At 58.1% G+C, this 23,563-nt stretch overlaps 1 protein-coding gene across 1 annotated transcript; it reads left to right on the top strand.

The window, feature by feature from the left end:
* The first annotated feature begins 304 nt into the window (after positions 1 to 304).
* Positions 305 to 22,258, top strand: SLC16A2 (solute carrier family 16 member 2). The gene is made up of 6 exons (XM_084294358.1): positions 305 to 644; positions 16,401 to 16,545; positions 18,970 to 19,432; positions 19,623 to 19,766; positions 20,362 to 20,590; positions 21,077 to 22,258. Exons 1-6 carry the CDS (start codon positions 314 to 316, stop codon positions 21,295 to 21,297), a joined length of 1,533 nt encoding a protein of 510 aa, XP_084150484.1. The 5' UTR covers positions 305 to 313; the 3' UTR covers positions 21,298 to 22,258.
* The last annotated feature ends 1,305 nt before the right edge of the window (positions 22,259 to 23,563 follow it).

Below are 23,563 nucleotides of genomic sequence, written 5' to 3'. Positions count from 1 at the left end.
CCCTGAGCCCCTCGGGGACCCCGGCCGGGGAGGGCTGGGGGGGTTTTGGGGTGGGCCGGGGGGGGCAGAAAAGGGCCGGGCGGGGGGCGCGTAGGGGAGAGAGAGAGAGGGGCGGGGGGGGGAGCGCAGGTAGGGGCCGGGGTTGGGGCGATGGAGGAGGAGGAGGAGGATGGAGGCGGCGGAGGAGGGGAGGCGGGGAGGGAGGCTGCGGCAGGAGGGGGCGGGCGGGGGGGGCCGGCCGGGGGGGCCGGCGGGCATTTGGGACCGGCTGCGGGGCAGGCGGGCGGCGGGCGGCGGCCGGAGCGCGGCCGCGATGGCGCAGCGAGGGGCGGCGGGCGGAGAGGGGGAACCGGGCACCGGCACCGGGAACGGCACCGGCAGCGGGACCGGGACCGGGGAAGGGAACGGGACCGGGACCGGGAATAGGACCGGGAATGGGAACGGGAACGGGAACGGGGCCGGGAGCGGGGCCGCCGCGCCCTTCCAGCCCCCCGAGGGAGGCTTCGGCTGGGTCGTGGTCTTCGCCGCCGCTTGGTGCAACGGCTCCATCTTCGGCATCCACAACTCCTTCGGGATCATCTACACCATGCTGCAGAGCGACCTGGGCGAGGGCGAGAACGACCCCGCGCTGGAGTTTAAAACAGGTACGGGACCCCCTTCCCGACCCCCTGCCCGACCCCTTTCCCATCCCGGCCCCCCCGGAGCCTCGGCTGGAGGCATTGAACTGTGCTTGCTCCCTGCCCCCGCCATCCCTGCCCTCCTTGCTATATTTATCTCCGGCACTGTCATGTGTTTCTAAGCTACTACGTACTCAATTAAAAGTAATTCATCCGAAAAGCGTGCCCGCACCCCGTCCCGCCCGCCCGCCCCACGTTTTGGGGTGAGGAGCAGGCGGCGTGTGCCGGCCGCCCGCTTGTTGGGTTTGCCTCTTGCTCCTCGGTGTGGGTTTTCTGGGCTGCCTGCCTGCCCTATCTCCGGGATCGGGATCGGGGTGGGAGAGCATCTGCCCGGCAGCCACGCTTCCTCGAAGCCGCGGCCACCCGCTGTGTGCGGGTCCCGAAGCGCTGCCACGGGGCCTCGTCCCCAAACGGTGCCTTTTGGTGGGACCAGAAACCAGCTCGTGTTACCGCTGTGCTCGGGGATGTGTCTCATTTTGATGTCTCTGCTGCTCCAGTGGAGTTGGCAGAGGGACCCCGGCTGCAGGGCGGCAGGCCAGGGGTCCCCGAGGGGCGCCTGCCTCGTCCCGGGGCTCGGCATCCTCCAGGAGCAGGTCACCTCCGTCCCCGTGGTGGGCACCGTGGCCCAGCTTGCTGGGTAGGGACAAGTGCCCGGGGTTTTGCCATCGCTCTGGATGAGGCTAGGGCTATCCAGGGGATGTCAAGGGGCTCAAACTTGAATTTTGGGCACCACCGTTGCCCAAGCCGCCCCGCGCACCGGTGACCCCAGCCTTGGGCACACAAGGAGGAAAGCAATGCTGGGCTGCACCCGGGGATGCAGAATGAACCCCGGGGATGCAGAATTAACCCCGTGGTGCTGTTACCAGAGAGACGACGGGCAGCGGCGGTGTGGCAGGGAGCTGGGAACGTGTGGACGATTGTAATTACCGTGATTGATGTCCGTGTGTGTGTGTGTGTGTGTGTGTGTGTGTGTGTGCCTGCGCCTTGTGCGTGCCATCCCCGGGAAGCTCATCGTGCAGCGCGCTGTTTCCTGCTCCCCGTGATCCTATCTGGAGAGCCTGAGGCAGAGAGCTGCAGAAGTTGGAACAAAAGAAATGAAATACTGCGAGTTCTGGTGGTTTCACAGCTGCATGCCCAAGACGGGGTTCGGAGGAGACAGCATCTGCCTCCTGCTCCCGAGATCTATTTATTTATGGCTATGACCGCACGGAGGCCTCGAAAAAGAAAGGCGTGTGGGCGTGCGAGGTGAACCCAGGCTCGGTAATTAAATTGCCTGGGTGACGAATATGCATTCAGGTCTGGGCGCCTAACGAAGAGGCCGCTGATAACCTCGGTGCGGCGGGGTCTGCGCAGGGCCGGCGGGTCCCACCTCGTCGTGCCGCGGGTTTTGGGGTAAATCTGTGGGGCTGGGGGGTCCGTGGGGCTGGGGGGCACGGAGCAGGGCCCCCCGAGCCCTTCCTCCCCCCGCCGCTGTCCCTCCCTGCACAGGGTTGCATAATTTCCCCGCGGCGGTCGTTTGCGTGCAAACATAATCAGGAAAAGTGTTGTAGCTCCTTTCCAAGCTCTGAAGTGATACGGCCTTCCTGAAAAGACCGGTGCTGTCTGTCTGTCTGTCTGTCTGTCTGTTCCCCAGCATCCATCTGCTCCCGATGGCTGGAAGCGGTGGCCGAGCTCCAGGGGTCCCCCTTGCAGAACTGGGGGACGTGATGGGGACCCGCCGGCCCCATCCCGCCCCGACACCCAGCACGGCCCCGAGCGCCTCGCTTTGTCCTTCAGCCCCCGGGGGCTGCGTCCCCAGAGCCCCTCTCCCCTCCCGAGCAGGTGGGTTTGTGCCCAAGAGGGAGCTCAGGGAGAGCCCCGCCGCAGGCCAGCCAGCATCCCTTTAAAAATAGGGTTATGTTTATGCTGAAGCGGGTACTAGTCTGAACCAAACAATAGCCGCCCCAGCGCACGGCTATAATTATCAAGGTTTATTCCTTGTTTGCATTGGTCACGTTTTCTCGCGTTTGATCTTGAGAGACGCAGGATCCACGGAGTTCAGATTTCGGGTCAGGCTGTGAAAACAAACCCTCTCCCAACAATGCATTGAATGCATACGCTGCTTTGTTTGAAGGAGTATAACCGCGAGGTGTCTGTAAACACGCAGCGGCCGCGACCACCGCCGTGCCCCTTCGCAGCGTGAAGCCCCAGCCGGGACTTTTGCAAGGCACACTCTGTGCTTTCGGCTTTGTTTTCCTTTTGGGGGGAGGCAGAGGGCTCGCTGACACTGGGATTGAAAAACAACACAACAACAACCTTGCACATGAGCCAGGAAAAAGCCCGTTCTCCTCTGCGGAGAGGTGCTGGGTGATGTCTGAGGGCGTTTGCTGGGTGCCCTGCGGTGCTCGCCGGCCCCAGCCCGGGCACTGAAGGCACCAAGGCAGCTTTGGGGTCTGGAGAGGATTACACTGATTTATATATTTTTTTCCCCCCGCTAATTTTGGGGTCAGGCACCTGAGATGGGCTCACGCGGATTTATTTTTTTTTTTCCCCGCTAACATTTTCATCGATCTCCTTTTTCTCCCCTCCTCCGCGTCGTGTCAATACCCGAGCTACAGATTAACTCCCCTTTTTGCTTAATCTTTCGTGCTCCGATTGCTCAAAATGGGAGCTGCGGGCGCTCGGAGGAGCTGCTCGGGCTCGGCCGCAGCCCCTGCGCGTGCGGCTGTGCGTCCTGCAGCCTCCTCCTCCTGCCCGTGCGTGCGTGGGGACGGGGGGAGCAGCTTTCCCCCCTTTAGCCCGGCCCCAGCCGGGGAGCAGAGGCTGCCGGAGCCCTCGGCTCCTCGGTCTCGCCGATGCCAGCCAGGTTTGGCCGGGTGTCATCTTCGTTACCCGGCTTCCCAACCGGTTTCACGGGGAATTGCTTGGGGGACGCCCCGTTTTGTGTCCCCAGGGGGGGCGAGCCCGGCTGGAAGGGGCTGGTTTGAAGCCGTAGTGGAGCGAGGAGGCTCGGTGAGAAGGCGTGAGCTCGTTTCGTGACAAAATAAAGCTGAAATAAGGAGGGAGCGGGAGGAGGAACCAGCACGGCCTCCTCTGGGGCTCGAGGAGCCCCAGGGCCAGTGAGCGCTGCTGGAGCCGCCTCCACGAGGGAAACCCCGGGGAGAGTAAATCACAGGAGGTAGCTCTTGGAAGCGGTCCTAATTAATTTTAGCAGTGCTCCGCAGCCTGGAGGAGGCTGGATGGGAGCGGCCGCCACCAAAGTGCACTTTATTTAGCCCGCTGCTGCAAAAGGCATCTTCCCCAGGTGTTTGCTCCGGGCTTTGGGGTCAGGGCCGGCAGCCTTACCCGTGCTTACACACTGGGAGATGCGTCAGAGACCCGTGATGGGTGCTGGCTCCTGGGAGGGCTCCTGAAGATGGCACTTGGGCCGTTGCCTCCTTACCCAAATCTGCACAATTTGGCACTTTTATTATTAACTGTTGGTGGCCGTCACTTGCCACACACACCCAGAACATGCTGGGGGCTTCCCGAGTCTCCAGACCTCACCCGTGGCCTCCAAACCTCATCCGGGTCTCCAAACCTCACCCTCATCCTCCAGCAGCCAGCCAAGGGAGTTCTCCAGTCTCTGTTGTGCTTCTGTAACTCAGGGACAATGATAAGACCCCATCGAGCCCCCTTTTTCCCCAGCCTGAGCACCCCGGTAGGAGAGGTGCTCCTGGCCCCCCCACTTGGTGCGAAGGAGACCACCAGAGCTGGTGGGGATGAAACGGGGGCTGACGGACCCCTCCTGGGCACCTCAGGGTGCTTGGGACGAAGGGCAAGCCTGGATTTCCACCCGGCTGTGCTGGGGGAACGCCTGGAGGCTGGTTTTGTGACCTGCAGCAGCCAAGGGGAAATTCCTGCGGGGGCACGGGGGGCAGCAGCTAACGGGGAGCTAATCCCAGAGGGAGCCGCAGCACCCGGGGCTGTTTGTTTCAGGGGATTGGGATCCGTCAGCACCAGGCGCCGGGTAACCTTTTGCTTTTTTTTTTTTTTTTTTTTTTTTTTTGTCTCCTCCGGGTGACTCCTCGGGAGCTCTGCCAAAGCGGGTGCTCAGCTAATGTCAGCGGCTCGAGTGTCAGACGGCTGGGGAGGAGGCGATGCGCAGGGCCGGGGTGGGTGCTGGGGGGCACAGGGTCTCACCACGACCCCATAGGGGGGGCTCCCAAAGCGGCGTCCCCCAGGAACCAGCGTGCCCAGAGGGGTTTCTCTCGGAGCCGAGTGCTCCAGCAGCCACGTGCTGCTGCAACACCTGCAGCCGAGCTGCCCCCACCGCGGCATTCGCTGCTTGCTGCTCTTTTCTCCTCCTCTTCCTCGAAGGATTGATCGCTCCCCGCTCCCGGGGAAGGCGATGCTGCTCTTGGCACCCATCCCTGCCCAGCGGGGCATGCACTGGGCTGGGCATCGCCGGCGGGCAGCGGCACCGCGGCAGCAGCTCGGTTCACGCCGGGCTATTTCCGTGCATCCAGCCCAAAGGCAGTCGGGGCGGTTGCAAAACGCCCGTGACGTGCACCCGGCATTGCTGCAACACGCTTTTCGTGTGCGAGCGCTTCGGGATCGCTTCTTCTTCCCCCGGCGCCTCGCACAACTGGTCCTGCCGGCTGCCGGGCACGGACCGCGGGCAGCAGCTCCCCGCGGAGCAGGCTGGCTCGTCGTCAGGCCTCTGGGTTTTTGGGGGTTTAACCCAAAGACCCCCCCACGCGTGATTTAGGGGTGAAGTCTCACCGTGCGCCCTCTCTTTGCAGGACACCATCAGGTCGTGGTTGTGTTTGGGTGAGAGTTTTACCCCGCTGGGGCTCGTTTTGGGCAGCAGCCACCCGGGCGGGCACGGGAGCGGCAGAGGACGGCGCCGTGATGCTCTGGTGGCCATCAGAGCAGCTCCTGGCACCGTGTCCCAGCGTGGACACCTCACCTCAAGATGGGGACGGTGCCTGGAGCTTTGGGAAACGCTGCCCTGGGACATTGGGTCTGCAAACCCACAGCGGAGCAGGTCGCAAGGGATGGCAACAGCACGCCTTGGTGTCACGGGACCCCGTTTCTCCCCTCTTTCTGTTTCATTTTGGCTCTGGGTTTGGATGTAGCAGCTCAGAGGGGTTGTTTCCTCCTTTCCCAGAGACCTGCTGGGGACAGCATCACCCAGGGCCGGCAGCCTTGCATGGGCCAACTTGCTGGGGTCTGCCTGGTGCAGCGCTGCAGGGGGACCCCAGCCAGGGCACCCCCATGGTCCCCTGGGAATGAAGCACATGGCCCCCGGCAAGCAGCGTCCCCAAAATCCCCTCCTTTTTTTTTTTTTTTTTTTTTTTTTTTTTCGTAATTTTCTGGACATGTCGTGCCGGGCACCAAAACAAAGCTTTTGTTTCAGGCTCTTGGCCTTAATCTCCGTGCCGGCAGCTCCTGCACGTGGAAGGGAGGTGAAATCCTTCCCTCCCGGGGGGATGTTGGTACTTGCCGGGCGTTTGGGCGGGCGGGTTTCCATAAACCCTCGGCGGGGCTGCGGCGAGCGGGCGCTGGGGCTGGCTGAACGATGCTGGAGCAAACCGAACGTATCGGCAGCTCCCGCTGTACCCCCAGCCTCGGGTCCGGCAGAGAAAACCGCCCGTGATTAAAGATTGACGGTAATTACCTAATGGGCATGCACGCCACGGTGCCCGGACAAGCTCCCTCCTGGGATTTCCCAACTCGGGAGCGCTTTTGCTTTGCAATCGCCGCTTGCATGAGCCCGGCAGCAACACGTCGCACTTGGGCACCGTCCGCCCTTTATCGTGGCCTGGCACCAGGCAGAGCTCTCCCCATCCCTTCCTAGAACCCCCCCCAAAAAATCCCAAAGCCAGAAAAGCTGCTTTTTTGGCTACGGCAGAGCCACGAGTGAGGAGGCAGCGGGGCGTCCAGGGCTGCGCGCTTGCTCCACGGGTGGGCCGGTGGCGAAGAGGCCACGTCAAGGCGTCCTTGACCTCGAGCCAGCTATTAATCCGTGTATTTTAGCAAAAACACGTTTATTTCTTGAGGTTTATGTAAACAATGGAAGCAGGGAGCTCTAGGGGGTGGGGGGCTGCCCGGGGATTAAGCTGGTTGTAAAGCCAGGCACGCCAAGCTCGCCAGCCCGGGGAGAGCTTAATTAAAGTCAAAGGAGAAGTGTTTCCAAGAAAATAATACGTGGTATTTAAACGGGATATTTTTGTTCTGGGCCCAGAATGTCTCCTTTCCCTCTCGGTGTCAGCTTTAATAAAACAAAACGAGATCTCCAAGAAAAACAAATTGGAGCTCTTAAAAGGGCGCTGCGGAGATAAAAATCAGCAACACTGTTGCTGGTAACACCTTGGGTTATTAAAACGGAAAGAATGCTAACGATGCGATTTGCATCGGCCTTTCTTGTGGCTGGGCCCCAGCAGCACCCAGCCCTGCGAGGTGGGCACAGGGCCCCCGCTGGCTTTTGGGGCTGCTCATGGGGTCTGGGTGGGTGCCGGGAGCGAGTGGGGAAAGGGGTGAAAAATGGCAAGTCAGGATTCAGGTGACACCAAACCTGGAAACTTAAATAAACGGGGATGACCTTTAGGGAAAGGATGGTGCAGCTCTGCAGGGCTCTTTCAGAGGGGATGAAGGCGGGGATGAAGCACCAAGGTTTGCTTCTGCTGCTTCTCTCTGCGTGCCATGGTGCTGGCGCTTGGCACCTCTAAACCAAGCGGCACGATTTGGCTGCTGCAGCCAAGTGTGCCAAAATGCACGGTCCCAGCCCCGTGTCCAGACGTGCCGTGCCCTGGCTGTTCACAGCCCCTCCTTGCTGTGCCCCCCTGCTCAGAAGGGGCTTTTATCTGGCTTTAAGATGCCCGGTGCGATGCCACCCCCCAGGGATGCTGCCAGCGCCACGGCTGCGCACACGCGGCAGCGGCCAGCACTGCCTCGCTGCCCTCAGATAAGGCAATTAGAGCTTTATCGTTTAATTGCGGCGTGTAATATTAGCGGAGCACTAGCGAGATACGGTGCTGCCGAGGGGTAAATATCAGCTGTGTTGTGTGATTTTTATTTATTTATTTATTTATTTATTTTTTTTTTTTTCAAAATTAACTCGGCGGGGCCCGGCGCTTGGGGGTGCCCCTGCACCAGGATGGGCATCGCCTGCTGCATTGCCCAGCCCACAGATTTTCTGTCTTTGAGGCTTGTGTTGGGTACCAAGAGCAGAAGATCTGCTCCTATAGCCTGCCTTCTGCACCACGAGTGATGTGGTGATATTCAGGAACACCTGGGGACAAGGGACAGCGCCGCGGCCCATCCCCTGGGACCTGCCTCTCGCGGCCCAGTTTTCCAGCTCTGCTGCTTGGCTTCGTGCTGTGTTTTGGGAGAGGGCCTTAATTAAGAGAGAATCGCACAAAATTACACGTATCGCCAAAAGCTAAAAAATCACGGTGGATTTTTTTTTTTTTTAAGCTATTAAACTCTGCCCTGCTTCAGTTCATCAAGCAAACCGTAAAGCAAACAGCCGCGAGTAGAGGCACTTCGGGTCCTGATCTGAACCCTGCGGTTGGCTATTAACCCTCTCTGCCTGCACCTTGGATAGGATTAGCCCCAGGCTGGATTTTGGGGATCTTTTTCCCTCCTGGTGGCCGTGCCGGGGTGGCGGCTCGCAGGGGTGTGCCAGCCATGCATCGCTCCCTCCCCTGCTTTGTTGGGAGCATTTCAATTCAGGAACTTGATAGAGGGCTTGAAAGGCACCGGTGTGCGAGCTGTGGGCTGCTGGTGGTTTTCCCCATTCGTCAGGGCTGGTGACGAGTCAATCTCCTTGCACATTTTCTTATGAATGAGTAAAGTTTTGGCTCGGCCCCGATGGTCGAACAGGTTAAGCGAGAAGCTGCCGGTATTGGTCTCATCATCAATCCAGGCAGAAGGGGGAGGCTCTCCCCGGCTCTGTAAATGTCTCCTGTAATCTCCCAGCCGCTCCGACCGGTCCCGAGCCCTCGTCCCGGTGGGACCGGCAGCAGCTCGGGGGGCTCCCGAGCACCGGCTCCCCCATCACCCATCCCATTGCACTCTCCTTGGGCTCGCCGTGGCCTGGGTGGATTTGGCAAGGTGAGCAGAGCCTCTCCCCGCTCCCAGCTTTTCATCAGTGGGATGGGAAAGCCCCACGGTGCCCTGCATCATCCCTCCTTGCCCCCAAATCCTGGAGAGCATCAGCTCTGCGCAGCTGAAGCCACTGGGCTTTGCTCTTCCCTTTGGTTGGGGTTGGGCAGGGGTGATTTCCGTGGGAGAAGTGGAAGATAAATGGCTGGAAAAGAAGCTGAGTGGCTGCTTAATGGCTGGCCACCACTGTCAGCCCCACGTCCACCTGCTGGGATAGGAGAATTTGCTCTTTGTTTCTTGCACCAACCCCAAAATGACATTTTCCTGCGCAGAGGTAGGATCTACAGCTTTTGAACCCGAACTGGAGGAGGACCAAAACCTCCCCGGTGCCTGCCGGAACCCTTCATTGACCTGCTCGGTTATTTATTCCCACCGAAGAAAAAGCCCTTGATGCAGCAAAACGCCACGCCGGCGCGCTCGCGTTCCGCCCGGCTGGAGGCACTTTGCTGCCGAGGCACTTGGACTTGCCCGGGCTGTCCCCACGTCCCCTCGGCCCCATTCCTGCTCTGGGCAGGGCCATATCCATGGGGATGTGTGCCGGGACGCACAGGGGTATGGATCTGCACCTCGATGCAGGCGTCCCCACATCTGGAAAACTTCCAGAGGAGAGCGGGTCAGCCAAAAGTAACACCCCATTGGCAAAGGGGTATAACCTGTTCCTTGCTGAAAATAATAATAATGATAAAATCCCTATATATTGCTGCTCTTCGGTTCCCTTCAGCTATCGGATTTGCGTAATTGCAGCCCAGTCGTATTTCTCCGAGATACCCAGGTGTTCTCAAACGCCTGCTTTAATGTCAGGAAACTCCAGGAGATTAAAATCGCGGGGAAGTTTTACCCCTCTTGGCCTCTGGCTGTGTGGTTTAGCGATAACACGCCAGCTTTGCGTCGTTCGGGGGATTTTTTTCCCCAGCAGTGGGCTGTAGGAGCACGAGCCAGAGGCGTCAGCATCGCCTCGCTGGGGACAAGGCAGAAACCGCCCAGCACAGGCAGAGGAAGCTGCATCCTCAAGGCCACATCTTCCACCCAGCAGTGGTTTTGCAGCATGGACATGGTTCCCAAACACCTTCCCTTAATACCTCTCTTCTTTTAACCTATTAGCCCCATAGCAGAGACCTGATGGAGGATCCCCAATGTGGCCAGCATCACCGTGCGCCGTCCCGCGTCACCGGGAGCTCTCCGAGCCTCATCTCACCACGAGCCAAGCTCAGGGGCGAAACGAGCTAAAAGCCATGGTGGGGAGGGGGGGGAGAGCCTTTGGAAAGCACCCGCAGCAGCTGCTGCCGCCGCCTAGACTTTCCCTTTCATATTTACAGCCACGTCTATCGTCGTTTATTGGGCGGACAAATCGGGGCCTCGCTGGGTGTAGGCAAACGAGGAACATAGCTGAAATATTTCGGCTGCGCTCTCCTCTGGAGGGCGGCTCCGTGCAGGGAGGAGGCACCCAACGCGTGGGTGCCCCCGCCGGGGGGGGCCCGGAGCAGTGTTTCTGCACCAGATATTGCTGTGGACCGAGGGCGAGCCGAGGGGCTGCAAGTGTTTTGGGAGGCAGGACGGGAGCCGAAAATCGCCTCGGCAAGTCGAGGGGTGCGGGCGCATCGCCGGCGGGGTGAGGTTTGGCAAGAGCTGCTGGAGGAGTGGGGCAAGGGGCTTTTAATTATTCATCAGCCTCCCCCCCCTCCCCGGGGGGACACATGGAGAGGTGTCTCCTTCCATCTGGGAAGATTGGAGGGGTGTTTTGGGAGAAGATTTTTGGAGTCTTCTTCCTTGGAGGGGGGCTGATGCCAAGCTGGGGCTGTTCCTGTCCCATCGCTGCCCTCAGCTCTCCAGGGGGTTGAAGGCTGTCAAGCACTCGACCAGGGGGGAAAAAGATCTTTGTGAGCCTGTGCAAAGCCCAGTGTTTTGCCCCCATTTATTCTCCCCAGCCTCTTTGTTTTCCCTTTGAAAAAAGGGAGGGTGTTTTTCTCTGCCCGGCTGGTTTGAATTCGCCTTTTTTCCTGGGATGTTGACAAGCGCCCCTGGGAGCTGCACTGGGAGGAGCGCGGGGCCGAAGCCGAGGGTTTCTTCTCACCGTTAATGGGAAACAGAAGATGGCTCGGGAGAAATCTGGCAGGGAGGAGAGCTTTTCTGTCTCTTCCAGTCCGGAAAAAAGCATCCTTCCTCCAGCCCATCCTCCCAGCGGGAGGCAGAGGATTCCCGACCGTGGCACAGGCAGGGCTGGCTGGGGGCACGGGAAGGGCACGGAGATTTCCCAGGGATGGAACAGCTGTGGGCCACTGGCCGTGATCCAGGGGGGTCCCCAGGGCACCAAGGACTGGTTGTGCCCCAGGTGTCCCAGTCTTTTTTTTACCCCTCGCAGGGTAAAACCGGGGGCGGGGGCTCAGGGACCTCTGCCCCCCACCCGCCGGGAGCCTGCTGGGTTGTTGCGTGGTTCTCCGGCCTCTCCCAGCCCTCTCATTTTTGAGGGAACAAATTGTGCAAAGGAAACATCGCGTGCGTGGGGACGAAGCGCGGCCGCACGGCGTTTCAGAGCCCTGAAGGACTTGGACCGGCGGCCGCCTCTCTCGCTGAACGCCCTCCTGTCACCGTGGTCTGGAGGCGAAGCAGTGGGCACATTCCTGCAGCTCCGCCACCCCTGTCCTCTCGGTTTGTGCCCCAGGAGCCGGGCACCAGCCCTGAGTGGCCACGGGGGGCTCGGAGGCGAGGATGCGTCTGTGGGACGGGGACAGGTGGAGGGGTCCCGCTGGGGATGGTCCCTGTGCACAGCAGCTGCACGGGCTGGGGCTGGCCTTGGGCAGGAAGAGGTTAATCCTAGCCACAGCCCGGTGAAGTTTGGTCAGGTCACGGCTTTTCCAAAGGCTTAAAATTTCGGACGTGCAGCAGCTGGTGTCCGGGCCACGGCTGACCCGCGCCGTCCGGCTGGAGTTAATCATTGCCGTTGGCTCTGGGACTTGTCTGAGCTCAGCAACACGGACCTTTTCCCCAAAAACACGTGGTGAGGAGCCGGGGGCCTGGAGGAAACCCCAAGCTGCCAGGGTGCAGGGGGCTGGGGAGAGCTGAGCAGCCTGGCCCTGACTCTAACCCTAACCCTGACCCTAACCTGAACCCTAACCCTAAATCCTGACCCTAACCCTGCCACCGGACCACGCTTTCCCCCTGCACGAGCTGCAAAATAAACACAGGGGCTCGCTTCCCTGCACTGCGTTGATTTGGGGGGACATCTAAGGGGCACCGAAGTCAGGAATAAATAATTATGTCCATAAATAAAAAGATGGGAAGCAGAGAGGAAGGCGTCCTGGGTCTCGCTGAGGGGTTGCATCAGCAGCGGTGTGTGTGTGTGAGCGTGGCTGCACTCACTGCTGGTGTGCCTGGTGCTGGAGAGGGCTTTTTTCAGAAAAAAATAGGATCTTTCTCCTCTTGGGTGCGCTTTGAAAAGGGGCTTGGGAACAATGAGTATTAACAGGCAGATAGAGAACGAAATGCAGGGTTTGAGTCCTGAAATGTGTGCGCCTTTCAGAGGGAGCGAGCGTGCCAAGACAAACCCCGCTAGGAATAAACATCGTCCTACATGAAAGGCTAATTACAGATTGGCTCCGCGTGCGGGAGGAGGGCATTTTCGGCCCATTAAAATGGAGCCGGTCTGGTTTTCATAAAAGTGCTGGGCAGAAGGGGCCAGAGAGGCCCGGGGGGGGGAGGTTTTGCTGGCAGTGGGGTCCCGCAGGGTCTCAGGCATCCCTTTCCCCTCGTCGGGACAGGATTGTCACAACTGTAGCTCCTACGGTTTTTGGTGGCTTCAGTGTGTGGTAGGTGAATCATCTCGCAAAAATTGTAAGCCAGGAGGAGACGCGGAGCAGAAAATCCTTCCCAGCCTGCCGAGAGGAGCACACGGCGGTTCCCATCTGCGCAGCACATGCTGTTTGTTGGTTTTGGGTGGGTTTCACAAGGATCCGTGTGCCGGGGGGAGCGCGGGGTCCTGCTGCTGCTGCAGCTGGGGAGGAGGCAGCGAGGCTTGCACCAGCCAGGGCTGGCTTTATGGCTCGGGGCCGGCACGAGGCACGGCTCCTAGAAGCAAGGTACACTTTGAGGAGATACCCCCCAGCCCAAAACCCTCTGCGTCCGCTTCTTGCCAAGCCAAACCACAGCTCTGCCTCCATCCCCACTTAACACGGCCACAATGCCGGGACTTTTGTTCGCACGGGCTGCTCTCTGTCACTCTGTGGTCGCAGGAGATCGAAGCAGCCACCGGGGCAAGGACAGGGGGGTGGCAGGGACCTCGCTTAAACGTCCCCTGCATGCGGCGCGGCGTGCACGAGGCGTTGCTGTGGGGCCGAGCAATTCCCTGCATCCCGAGTTACAGCTTGTTTGCGGGTTGCACATGGAAGGAGGGAGGGAGAGAAGCCAGGAAAAAAAAAAAAGAAAAAAGAAAAAAGAAAAACCACGATAAAGGAGGACTTTGTTCTGGAGCTTTTGGTATGGTACCAAGCGGGGCTTGCTATACCGTTAATGAGTTTATCTGGCTTTATCTGCACGTGGGGCCACCAGTGCACTACCGCCTCGTGCCCAGAGGAGCCCAGCAGCTCGTCAGCTTTGCTTTGCTGCCCCTCAGCGCAGCATCCCTCCTTTCCTCCCATGGTGGTGGCCTCCTCAGCCCTCGCTTCATGTCTGCCTTTATCCAAACCCTCCAGGCTGGACGCTGGGAGCGTGTCAGGCTCGTCTTTGAGGATGTGAGGATGACGCAGATTAGTCTGTGGGATCAAACAGCTGCAGATGCTCGGGGCAGCACTTGTCAGCTGTGCAGTGAGGGCTTGCAGCTCCCAGGCCACCCAAAATGCGAGCCAGGTGGGGCCGTGAAGGCCTTTCAGGACTCGTGGTGAGCTTTGCCGTGCCAGCAGGGCTCCACTTGCCTTGCTGTGCCCAGCAAGCACCTCCGCCCAGCACGACCAGAGAAATTATTGATTGGAGACATGGAGCAGGTGGGGAGAGGTAGCAGAATCACCTTTGTAGCCCCATCTGTCCTGCAAGAAACACCAAGCACCTGGGAAAGGCAACCTTCTGCAGCATGTCCCCATCCCCATGCCCATCCCCATGCCCAACCTCATCCCCAACCTCATCCCCAACATCATCCCTACCCCATCCCCATCCTATCCCATCCCATCCCATCCCATCCCATCCCATCCCATCCCATCCCATCCCATCCCATCCCATCGCTACCCCATCCCCATCCCCATCTCCACCCCTTCCCATCTCCATCCCATGCCCATCTCCATCCCATCCCCATCCCATCCTGTGCCCATCCCATGCCATGCCCATACCCACCCCTATTCCCATCCCCGTCCCCATCCCCGGCCGAGCGGGAGAAGCCGCGGGAAGCGAGGGAAGACACTTCCTCCAGCGCCGGATCTGAGGTCACCTCCTGGCCCTTGATCCCCCCAGCCTGCGGTATGTGGGTCAGCGGGGAAGCACGGCCGCCAGCGACGTCCCTTCCTCTCGTCTCCCTGGAGAGGCATTTTTAAAGGAACAAATAGACTCGGCCGAAAGTGCCGCGCGGCACCGTTGTTAATGGTGTTTTTGTGAAGGCTGGAACAATGAGCTCAGCACCGGGGGGGGATTCGGGAGCCACGTCTCGGGTCCTTGCCCTCGTCTTGCTGCCATGACCACCTCTGCTCCAGCAAAGGGAGGTGGCACCGGGCCACCAGCCCCACGGAGGGCTCTTTGTGTGTCCCAACCATCCTCAGAGCCCCTTCAGCTGGTGGCAGGCAGGTCCGTGCCACGGCATCTCCAGCCTCCACCAAGCCTTGATCAGGCTCATGTTGACATCACGGGGATCCCAGCCCCATCCTGAGCTGGACTCGCTCCGTAATTTCTTTCAGGATCTGCTGTAGCCGTAGAGTTCCTCCAGATAAGGGCCAAAAAGGGGTTGGTGCCACCAAGAAGCCCTGGTCTGGTAGCACGGGGGGAGCCCCACTGAGCCCCGCTGCCCATGCCGAGGTGCCGAGGCCACGGCCTCGCCGCGGGCTGGCTGTGCCGGGGAGGCTGCAGCCTCCTCTGGAAGCCGGGCTATTGTTCTTGCTAATTTTAACTTGCTGTTATTACCAAAACCTATTTTTATTCATTGCTTGTGGTAAGCCCTTTCTCTAAAGGTAGAGCAATTTGCCATGGGGATCTGTTTTGTTTACCGGGTTTAATTGAGTGCTATCTCCTTTCACGAACACAAATCCGTGGAGGCTGTTCCGCGCCCGGTGCTGAGCCTCTCGCCCGGGCTCGCTTTGATCTCCGCAGGTGAGTGCGCGTGTTTTGGGCCAGAGATTGATCCTGCTTATTTGCATGTAAATCTCGGGGGTTATTAAGATCTGAATCTGGCCCCTTTAAATTTTAATACTCGCTTTATGCTTTTATTTCCGTGTTTCTTAAAGCAATTTCCAAAAATAACAAACTTCAAACATGACGGGGCCATCTCGCGTTTTACTGCCTTGGCTGCAGCCGAAGGAACATTTCGGGAAGCGCATTATCCACATTAACGAGCCCTTCCCATCTTGGCCGCCCTCCCGCCCCTCTCCCCCACTGCAGCAGGGCTCCTGCCCGGCCTCAGCTTTTCTTTTTTTGTGTGTGTTTTGAGTAAATTGGGTCCTGGAGAGCCCTGCAATTAGTTCGGAAGGGTCAGCTCTTCCCAGGCTGGAGAGGGCTTCTCTGTGTGGTCCCCTTGAAAGGCTGAGCTTGGGGGGCCTCTTATGCGGGGAGGGGTTCTTTTAATAGGGACCCAGCCATTTTCCAGAGATCTCATGGCTGTTGTTGTGTGCTGAGAGGGTTTGCAGAGCTCTCGGTGGAGGTGCAAGGAAAATAAAAGGCGTAAAGCAGCAGGGAACACGTCGCGGGTGCGGGATGCTCCCCGTGCTCCTCCTCGGCGCAGGCAGGCTGAGATTTTTTCCTCACCACATTGCTTTTCTTGAAAGCCTGCCTTTCCTCCCAAAAACACTCACAGAAACCATTAAAGAGAGAAGGTGGAGGGCAGGGCTGAAATAATCTGTGAATAATAAAATCTTCTTAAAGCAGACAGATGGAGATTTTCCCTGGAGGAGGGTAGGGATCTCCTGGAAGGGATCTCCTGGGTCCGACCAGGGGAGGGAGGGGACGTAACCTGGCATGACCCACGCACCTCCAGCAGCTTTTGGAAGACGTGGGCCCCCTGTGCCAGCCTGCTCTGCCCTCCTTCTTCCTCCGCCACGTCTCTGCTTTTCATTTCTTGTTGACACCCGGTTCCCATAACGCCAGCATCACCAGCTGCTCGTTTGCTCTGTATATAAAACTGTCCTTTAATTGACATGCCTTGCCTGCTGTGTTTGGGTACATCTTGTTGCTGGTGGGACAGGGAGGGGTGGGAAAACCCCGCTAAGGAGGTGGGAGGCCTCCCGGCACGCTCGGAGGGAGGTTGGAAAATGCTGGGGAGCGGTGCCGGGTAGCCGCGACGCCTGGCCGTGACCCAGGACCCCAAATCCGAATGGCCACCACTGGACACCGATGGGCTCCGTGCCCTGTTTTTTTTTCCTCCTCCTCCTCGTTCAATGCACAGCCCTCAGCTTTCTTCTCTCTCCCTAGCATGGGTCGGCTCCTTGGCCATGGGCATGATTTTCTTCTGCTCTCCTATCGTGAGCATCTTCACCGACCGGATCGGCTGCAGGACCACGGCTGCCTTGGGAGCTGCCATCGCCTTCATCGGGCTCCTCTCCAGCTCCTTCACCAAGTAAGGCAGCCCCTTCCCAGCTCCTTTTCCTCACAAGCCCCTCTAGCTGCTGCCATTTGGGGCAGATTTTGTGGTTTCAAGCTCTCCTGGCATGAGACAGAATGAGCTTTACCCGAACGAGGGGCTCGCCGTGAATGTTCCCAGGCAGGCGCTCGCTGATGTGCATTTTGATGGCAGGTCTACCTGATGCGATGTGATAGTCTTTCTGACCCGACACATTTGCATCTTCAGGAGAGCAAAACGAGGTCACCCCCGGTGTCCTTTACGTGTGGCTTTTTACATGGAGCCTCAAAGGCACCGTGAGGCATCCCCCAGAGCATCGTTCGCCCCAGCTTGTCCGAATAAAAATGTTTCCGTGGGTTTGAATTCAGCTCAGATCAATGTTGTTTTAATTAAAATGCTCCAAGAAGTGGTTTTCAAAGCAAAAACAGGCTAGTTTCACAGAGGGCGTGCCGCCCGCTCTCTGCTCCCACCCTGGGACGCCGGCTCCTTTGTGCCCTGCTTGGTGCCCTTGCTCTGGGCATGGGGGATGCCTGGGGTCCCTGCCACCCTGGGAAGGGGCAGGACAGCGGGGACACATCCCTGTAAATCTGGGGACTCTCTGGGGCATGGGGCTGGGTGTTGTGGGTACATCTGCTGTTGGGCTGAGGATGAAGGGCCAGCTTGAGCCACCCCAGAGCCGCTGCGCCTCGGGAGGGAAGAAATCTTGCTGGGTTCACCTTTCTTGGTGAGTGCCAGTGAGGGGCAGCTGCTGGAGGGAGGTCTCCTCCTCCCAGCAGAGCTCATTACCCATGGGGACCTTGTTATCCATGGGAGACATAGTCCTAGAAGACATCATTACCCATGGGAGACCTCCTCTTCCAAGGCAACCTCGTTATCCATGGGAGACCTCATCCCTGGAGACCTGTTTATCCATGGGAGAACTCTTCCAAGGAGACCTCGTTATCCATGGGAGACATCCCAGGAGACCTCGTTACCCACAGGAGACCTCTTTGTCCGAGGGTGATGGTGCTGCCGTTCCCACCGGAGAGCAGCTGGGACATCCGGGGCCATTCCCAGCAAGCAGGGTGGGACATCCAGGATGAGAAGCAAGGCTGGAAGGAGCCTGGCTTTGGCACAGCCATGCAGGGGTGTCTCAGCATCAACAGCGAGCAGATGGGACCGGCAGCATTTGTCTCCACTTATCCAACACATCAGCTTAGCTGCAGCACCAAAGCTGGTGTGACCCAGCTGAGGTGGCCAGGGCTGGTGCGTGGGAGGTCGGAGGCAGCCCAGCTGCCTGCCTGGCTCCGGGGATGGGTTTTCTGATGTGGCTTTGCCCTCGAGTAGCTGGAAATTGCCTTTCATGACAGCCATTTGTCTTTGAGCCGCTGGGTACAGCTTTCATGTTCCCCGTTCTGCTTGGCCAGCTATGGAGACGAGCTTGTCATGGAAGAAATGATGTGCTTGTAAACATTTGCTCAATTTTGAACCGCTCTGTTAGATCCGGGCTGCTGTCTTTTCGCTTGCTCCAGGAGCAGCACGCTGTATTTCTCATGAGCAGCCCTGGGTGTCAGAGTGAAGACCCCCTTCACACAGCATCACTTGCCCAAACCTCTCCCCCACACCCTCCTCCCATGGCAGACTTTTGCAGCCGAATGTATTGCACAGGGATGAGACCAAATCCTCCATCTGGCCAGAAACTGATGGGAACTCAGGGGTGCAGCCACTGCCTGACTTTGGGCTCCTTTCTTTGCTGCTTCTCTTGGGAAAACCAGGCTGGCCCCTGGGAGGCGGCTGCTTCCAAAGGCTCTCAGACTTACCACCTGCTCTGCAGAGCAGCTACGTCGCTCCCTGCTCAAGCACAGCCACCTCTGTAAGGTACAAATGAGATCTATTAACTGCCTAATTGAAGCTCCCAGAGGAGCTTAAAGAAGAAGAACATAATTAAGGAGCCTGGAGCCTGGGCAGAAACGTGATGTTCCCTCCCTAAGTGCCTAATAACCAGGGTTGGTGCCTTCTGCTTTGAAACACTGGGTGCAGAATGTTTTCAATTAGTTGTTTCAGTGGAAAAAAAAAAAAAAAAAAAAAAGGATTTGTAGCTAAAAATAACCCCCTGCCTACCTTAGAAAATCTTGCTCGGAGTACTTTAAAAAAACATTCAAGTCAGGTCAGCTTCCCGAGGCAGGCAGGTTGGCTGCTGCCTTCTCCTCTGTGCAGAAAGCACTCCCCAGCCAGACTTCATTCTCCCGGAGGTTTTAATGTGCCAGCTGTGCAACGAGGATAATCCTCGCTTTGGCTGGGGAATAAGCTCCTCAAGGCCAGCCTGTCCGTGCAGCGCTGGTGGCATGCGAGCCCTCGGTCTTGACTCAAGGGCTTGCAGGGGGTGGCACGGCTTCCTTCCATCCCTGTGCCGTGACCACCTTGATGTCTTCTTCCCACCAGGTCTCTGGAGGTCCGTTACTTCACCTATGGCATCCTCTTCGGCTGCGGCAGCTCCTTCGCCTTCCAGCCCTCGCTGGTCATCCTCGGCCACTACTTCAAGCGCCGCCTTGGCTTGGCCAACGGCATCGTGGCCGGCAGCAGCTGCCTCATCTCCGTGCCGCTGCCCTTCTTCCTGAAGATGGTGGGGAAGGCCATCGGGCTGGCGCACACTTTCCAAGTCCTCAGTGCCTTAATGCTCATCCAGATATTCCTGTCCATGACGTACCGGCCCATCCTGCCGCCTTCTTGTGACTCTCAGCACGATGGGCAGGAGAAGCCAGGCAGCCGGAGCCTGCGGCAGCAGTGCTGGTCCCAGATGCGCAAGTACTTCAACTTGAGGGTTTTCCGGAGAAAGACCTATCGGATTTGGGCCTTTGGGATCGCTACGGCCGTCCTGGGGTATTTTGTGCCCTATATGCACCTGGTAAGAGCCTTTGCTTTTTAGAATGGGTGAGGAGATGGTGGGAAGGTGGAGATGGGCAAGAGGAGGGAAGCAGCGGGGACAGAGCCACCAAAGGCCTCGCAACCAAGAAATTGCTGCAGGCAAAGTCCTGCCCATTGCTGAGATGAATTAACGGAGGATTCACATCTTTATGTCCTTCTGTCCATCCCAGGTCAAATACGTGGAGAAGGAATTTAAAGAAACCAAAAAGGACTGGATTCTCCCCGTTTGCCTCGGAGCCATGTCCGGGCTGGGGCGCTTGGTTTCAGGCCGCATTGGTGACTGCATTCCGGGGCTGAAGAAGATTTACCTGCAGGTACGTTGTGGCCACTGCAGCTGGGGATAACATCTCCACATCATCATTAACACCACTAGGAACCATCAGCCCCAGATCGCCCATCATTTACAGACCATTAGCTAACACCCTTGCAGCTCATAGCACAAGAAGTGCAAAATCTGGGTCTGGCCATCTTGGATGGGAGCCCAGAGGACGGGAGGACTTCTGAAGTAGCCTTCAGAAGCCACCCTGGCATGGGGCAGGGAGATGGTCCCAGTGCTGGCACTGGGCAAAGACACTTGTCTGCCCTTGGGTGGCCTCGTCTTCAATGCCATGGGCTTGTCGCTCCTTCTAGTGAAGCATTTGGTGGATCCTCTCTCCCTGGGTCTTGTAGAGTGATCAGGTGGCTCTGGTTTCACTGCTCCTATTCAAGACTGCAGAGCTGAGGATCTCAGAAACGCAAGGGTTAGGACTTGCCCCATCTGAAGTCTTCGTGCTACGTGCCCGGGAGCCTTCCCTCCTCCTGCCCGGAGGAGACAGCCTCAAGTGACCGTCGGGATGGTGCAGAGTGGCTTCCTGCCCCCCTTCCCCACTCATCCTGTCCCCCAGTGCCGTGCCCATTTTGTCTCCCCAGGTGGCATCCTTCATGCTGTTCGGCATCATGTGCATGATGGTCCCACAGTGCCGAGGGTTCGAGGGCGTCATCGTCATCTGCCTCTTCCTCGGCCTCTGCGACGGCTTCTTCACCACCATCATGGCCCCCATCGCCTTTGAGCTGGTGGGGCCCATGCAGGCGTCCCAGGCCATCGGGTACCTGATGGGGCTGATGGCCGTGCCCATGACCGCGGGCACGCCGATAGCAGGTCGGTATCACCGCCGGGCTGGACCTGGGCCCAGCTGTTGGGAGGGAGCAGATGTTTGTGGCTGTTTTTGCCCGTGGGGATGTTTTGTTGTAAGAGCTTTTGAACTCGCTGGCTACAGCCTGCAGTATCTCAGTGCTTTTCCCCGTGCTGATGAAAGCAGGGGACAGCAAGAGCAGAGCGACCACATTAACTGATTGCTGTTGGAAGCCGAGATAAAAACTGGCCAGAAATGACTCATGGCCAGGAGAGCAGGGAAAAGAATTTAGGGAATTTCTTAAGCAATGGAAAAAGTCTATTGTGGGCTGCGCAGGGCATCCTGCATCCCGCATCCTGCATCGGAAGGATTTTTTCCAGTGCCAATAAATAGCAATGTGTTATTCTCCGAGGGTGCCTGCTCAGCTTGCATCCAGGACTGTTTGCATGCGTCTGACTTTGTCCTGTCCTGCCAAAATAAGACGGATAACGGCTGTTATGCTTCTCCCCCAGGATACTTCAATGATTATTTCGGGAATTACCACGCGGCCTTTTACTTCGCCGGAGTGCCCCCCATCGTCGGCGGCTTGGTGCTCTCCGTCGTCCCGCTGGTCCACCAGAGGATGCTGCAGAAGCAGCGCCTGGATTCCGGCAAGGACAAGATGCTGGCCCCCGAGGCGGTGGTGAACGGCGAGCTGCTGCCGGGCTGCCCTGCCTCCGAAGCACACATCTGACGCGCCGGCACACGCGATCGCCACCAGCATCCTCCACAAGCCCAAGCACAGGCCCTTTTCTAGCCAGACTGTAATTCTCAGTGATTGCAGATGCACTACATTTGTAAAGGAAAAAGAAAAAGCTCTTCTAGTTGAAGGCGTTTAACTAGCAGAAACGCTTTTTCTTGGGACAGTTTTGATTTCAAAGTCGCCTTTATTTTTTTTTTTTCCTCTAACCATTTTTTCTAAGGAAAACTCTCACCAGGATTCAAACTTGATCGACCTCCCGCTCCTTTCCCAGTTTTCTATACGTCACAACAGAGGTTTACAGCTAATAAACGTCTTTTTAAAGCAGGCCACAGCCGGAGCTTGTTGCCCCTTCCAGAGACCCATCCCCTCCCCTCCCCCTTTGGTGCGCCAGGTCCAGAGGCTGTGCCAGAGCCAGCAGCTCCAGAGGAGGAAAACAAAGCCAGACTATGGCCAGCGAGCCCCGCTTTCAGCTTTTTCTCTCCTCCTTTTCCACCGCCCTCCCCGAGAGCTGTGGCTATGTGCGCTCACGGGGACAGGAGCATCCTGCAAAATCTGCCTTAAAATCACAGGAGGAGACCCATCGGTGCCTTGGGCACCTCTCGCCTCCACTCCTGTATCTGGTGCCTGAGGTCTGGGCCATCCGGGCAGTCCAAGCAGCAAAACCCTCGGGCTAGATGGAGAGATGGAGGCACGCAGGGCCAGGATTAACTCGGGTGAGAGCAAGGACCGAAGGCTGCTTCCATCCCGGCTGTGTCAGATTTTCCTCCCCATCACCCACCGTTAGAAACGAGAGCCTTGTACATAGCTTCGCACCCCGCATGCCCCTCTGACCCTTCTGTTTTTTAATCTGTGCTGGCTAATGCGTTGTAAGGTCTCGTGGTCTGTGCTTCTGTTACTTCTGTCCCTGTACGAGCTGGAGAATATACTGGTGTGTTGTGAGGTGTCTGTTCAACCTGCCCTTTCTTCAGCACGCATTCCCAGGACGTCTCCTACAGGACGTCTCCTACGTCTCTTTCCCACAGGGCATCCCTGCCACATCTCTGCTGTCCTGCCCATATTTTAGGAAGCCCACATACGTGTGCCAGCAGGATCCAAGGTGCCCGTGGCACCCAGCAGCCTTGGGTCCCTGGGTCCCCTGATGCTCCTCCGCAGGCGGCTGGAGGAAGGCAGCCACTGCCTTGCGGCTCCTTGTGCAAGCCTGGGGGTCTGCAGTCACAGCTGAAGCCGATGAAGCTCTTCAAATTGTATTTTTGACCTTAGTGCCCTATGAGGACGGCTTATGGGGGGGGTTAAATGAAAGAAATATCTTCTGCAGCCCAGCCATAGGAGAAGCAGCGCTGCCCCAAACCTAGCCCATGCCCATGCTGCTAGGCAGAGCCCCCGGTGACTGCACCCACTGGGTGAATGGTTTCACAGCCAACTCTGTGGCTGTAAAACCTCTCGAGCTCATAAAGCGATTTAACAGCTTAAATCCCCACATTTTGCTGATTTCCACCTGCCCTAAACCCTCAGCCTGCCCTCAAAGGTCTCTGCCCCGGGAGGAGCCTGCGCTCGGGGCCGTGGGGGCTTGGTGCTGCACCGCCGGATCAGCCAGCAGCCAGGAGGGGCAGAGGTGCCTACAGAGCCCTGCCTCACTTGACACCCCCAAAATTTCCATGTTGTTTGTTTGTTTGTTTGTTTTCCCCCAGAGGAGCCTCTTATCACTGAGGGCACTTAGAGGTGCGTTCATGGGCTGCCCAGGTTTGGTGGAAGGAGTACAGCCCACATCACAGACCAAAGCCCCTTAATAGCCTCCCAAAACTGCTGGCATCGTTGTTGTCTGGCCAAGGTCATGCTCTTGGTCAACACAAGCCCTTGGCCAACAGAACACCAGCCTCTGCCACAGGAAAGGCGATGCAAGGCTCACCCCATGCTCTGCCCGCGTGCGTGGCTGGAAGGGCGAAGGTTGGAGCGGTCACTGGGAGGTGGGCACAGGAGGCCAAGCAGGAAGGCAGGATTGCATAGCAAAAAAAAAAAAAAAAAAAAAAAAAAAGACCTTGTACTCATTTTTTCTAATGAAAAAACCCACGTTTCTCCTGCCGACAGAGGCGGCGGCACGCTTGGCGCTGCGGGCGACCGCGCACCTTATGTAAGTGCACATCAAGCGCGGGACATGCCCCGGCAGCACGGTGCAGGGGCTGGCTGGGGCTGCCTTCCTAAATCTTTAGCTTCGGGGTGTTCGAAAGAGTTGTTGTCTTTTTTTTTTTCTTTTTTTTTT

This window comes from Netta rufina (assembly GCF_964035555.1).
Source record: "Netta rufina genome assembly, chromosome: 12".
In the NCBI taxonomy this organism is placed as follows: domain Eukaryota; kingdom Metazoa; phylum Chordata; class Aves; order Anseriformes; family Anatidae; genus Netta; species Netta rufina.
This window is presented reverse-complemented; position numbering and strand designations above follow the sequence as displayed.

What these genes read in the sequence shown, in the direction of transcription:
- SLC16A2 (XM_084294358.1), top strand. Translation starts at nt 314, where the DNA reads ATGGCGCAGCGAGGGGCGGCGGGCGGAGAGGGGGAACCGGGCACCGGC. An exon ending in CTCTCCAGCTCCTTCACCAA is followed by an intron (nt 16,546 to 18,969) that starts GTAAGGCAGCCC and finishes TCTTCCCACCAG; the next exon opens with GTCTCTGGAGGTCCGTTACT. An exon ending in TGAAGAAGATTTACCTGCAG is followed by an intron (nt 19,767 to 20,361) that starts GTACGTTGTGGC and finishes TTGTCTCCCCAG; the next exon opens with GTGGCATCCTTCATGCTGTT.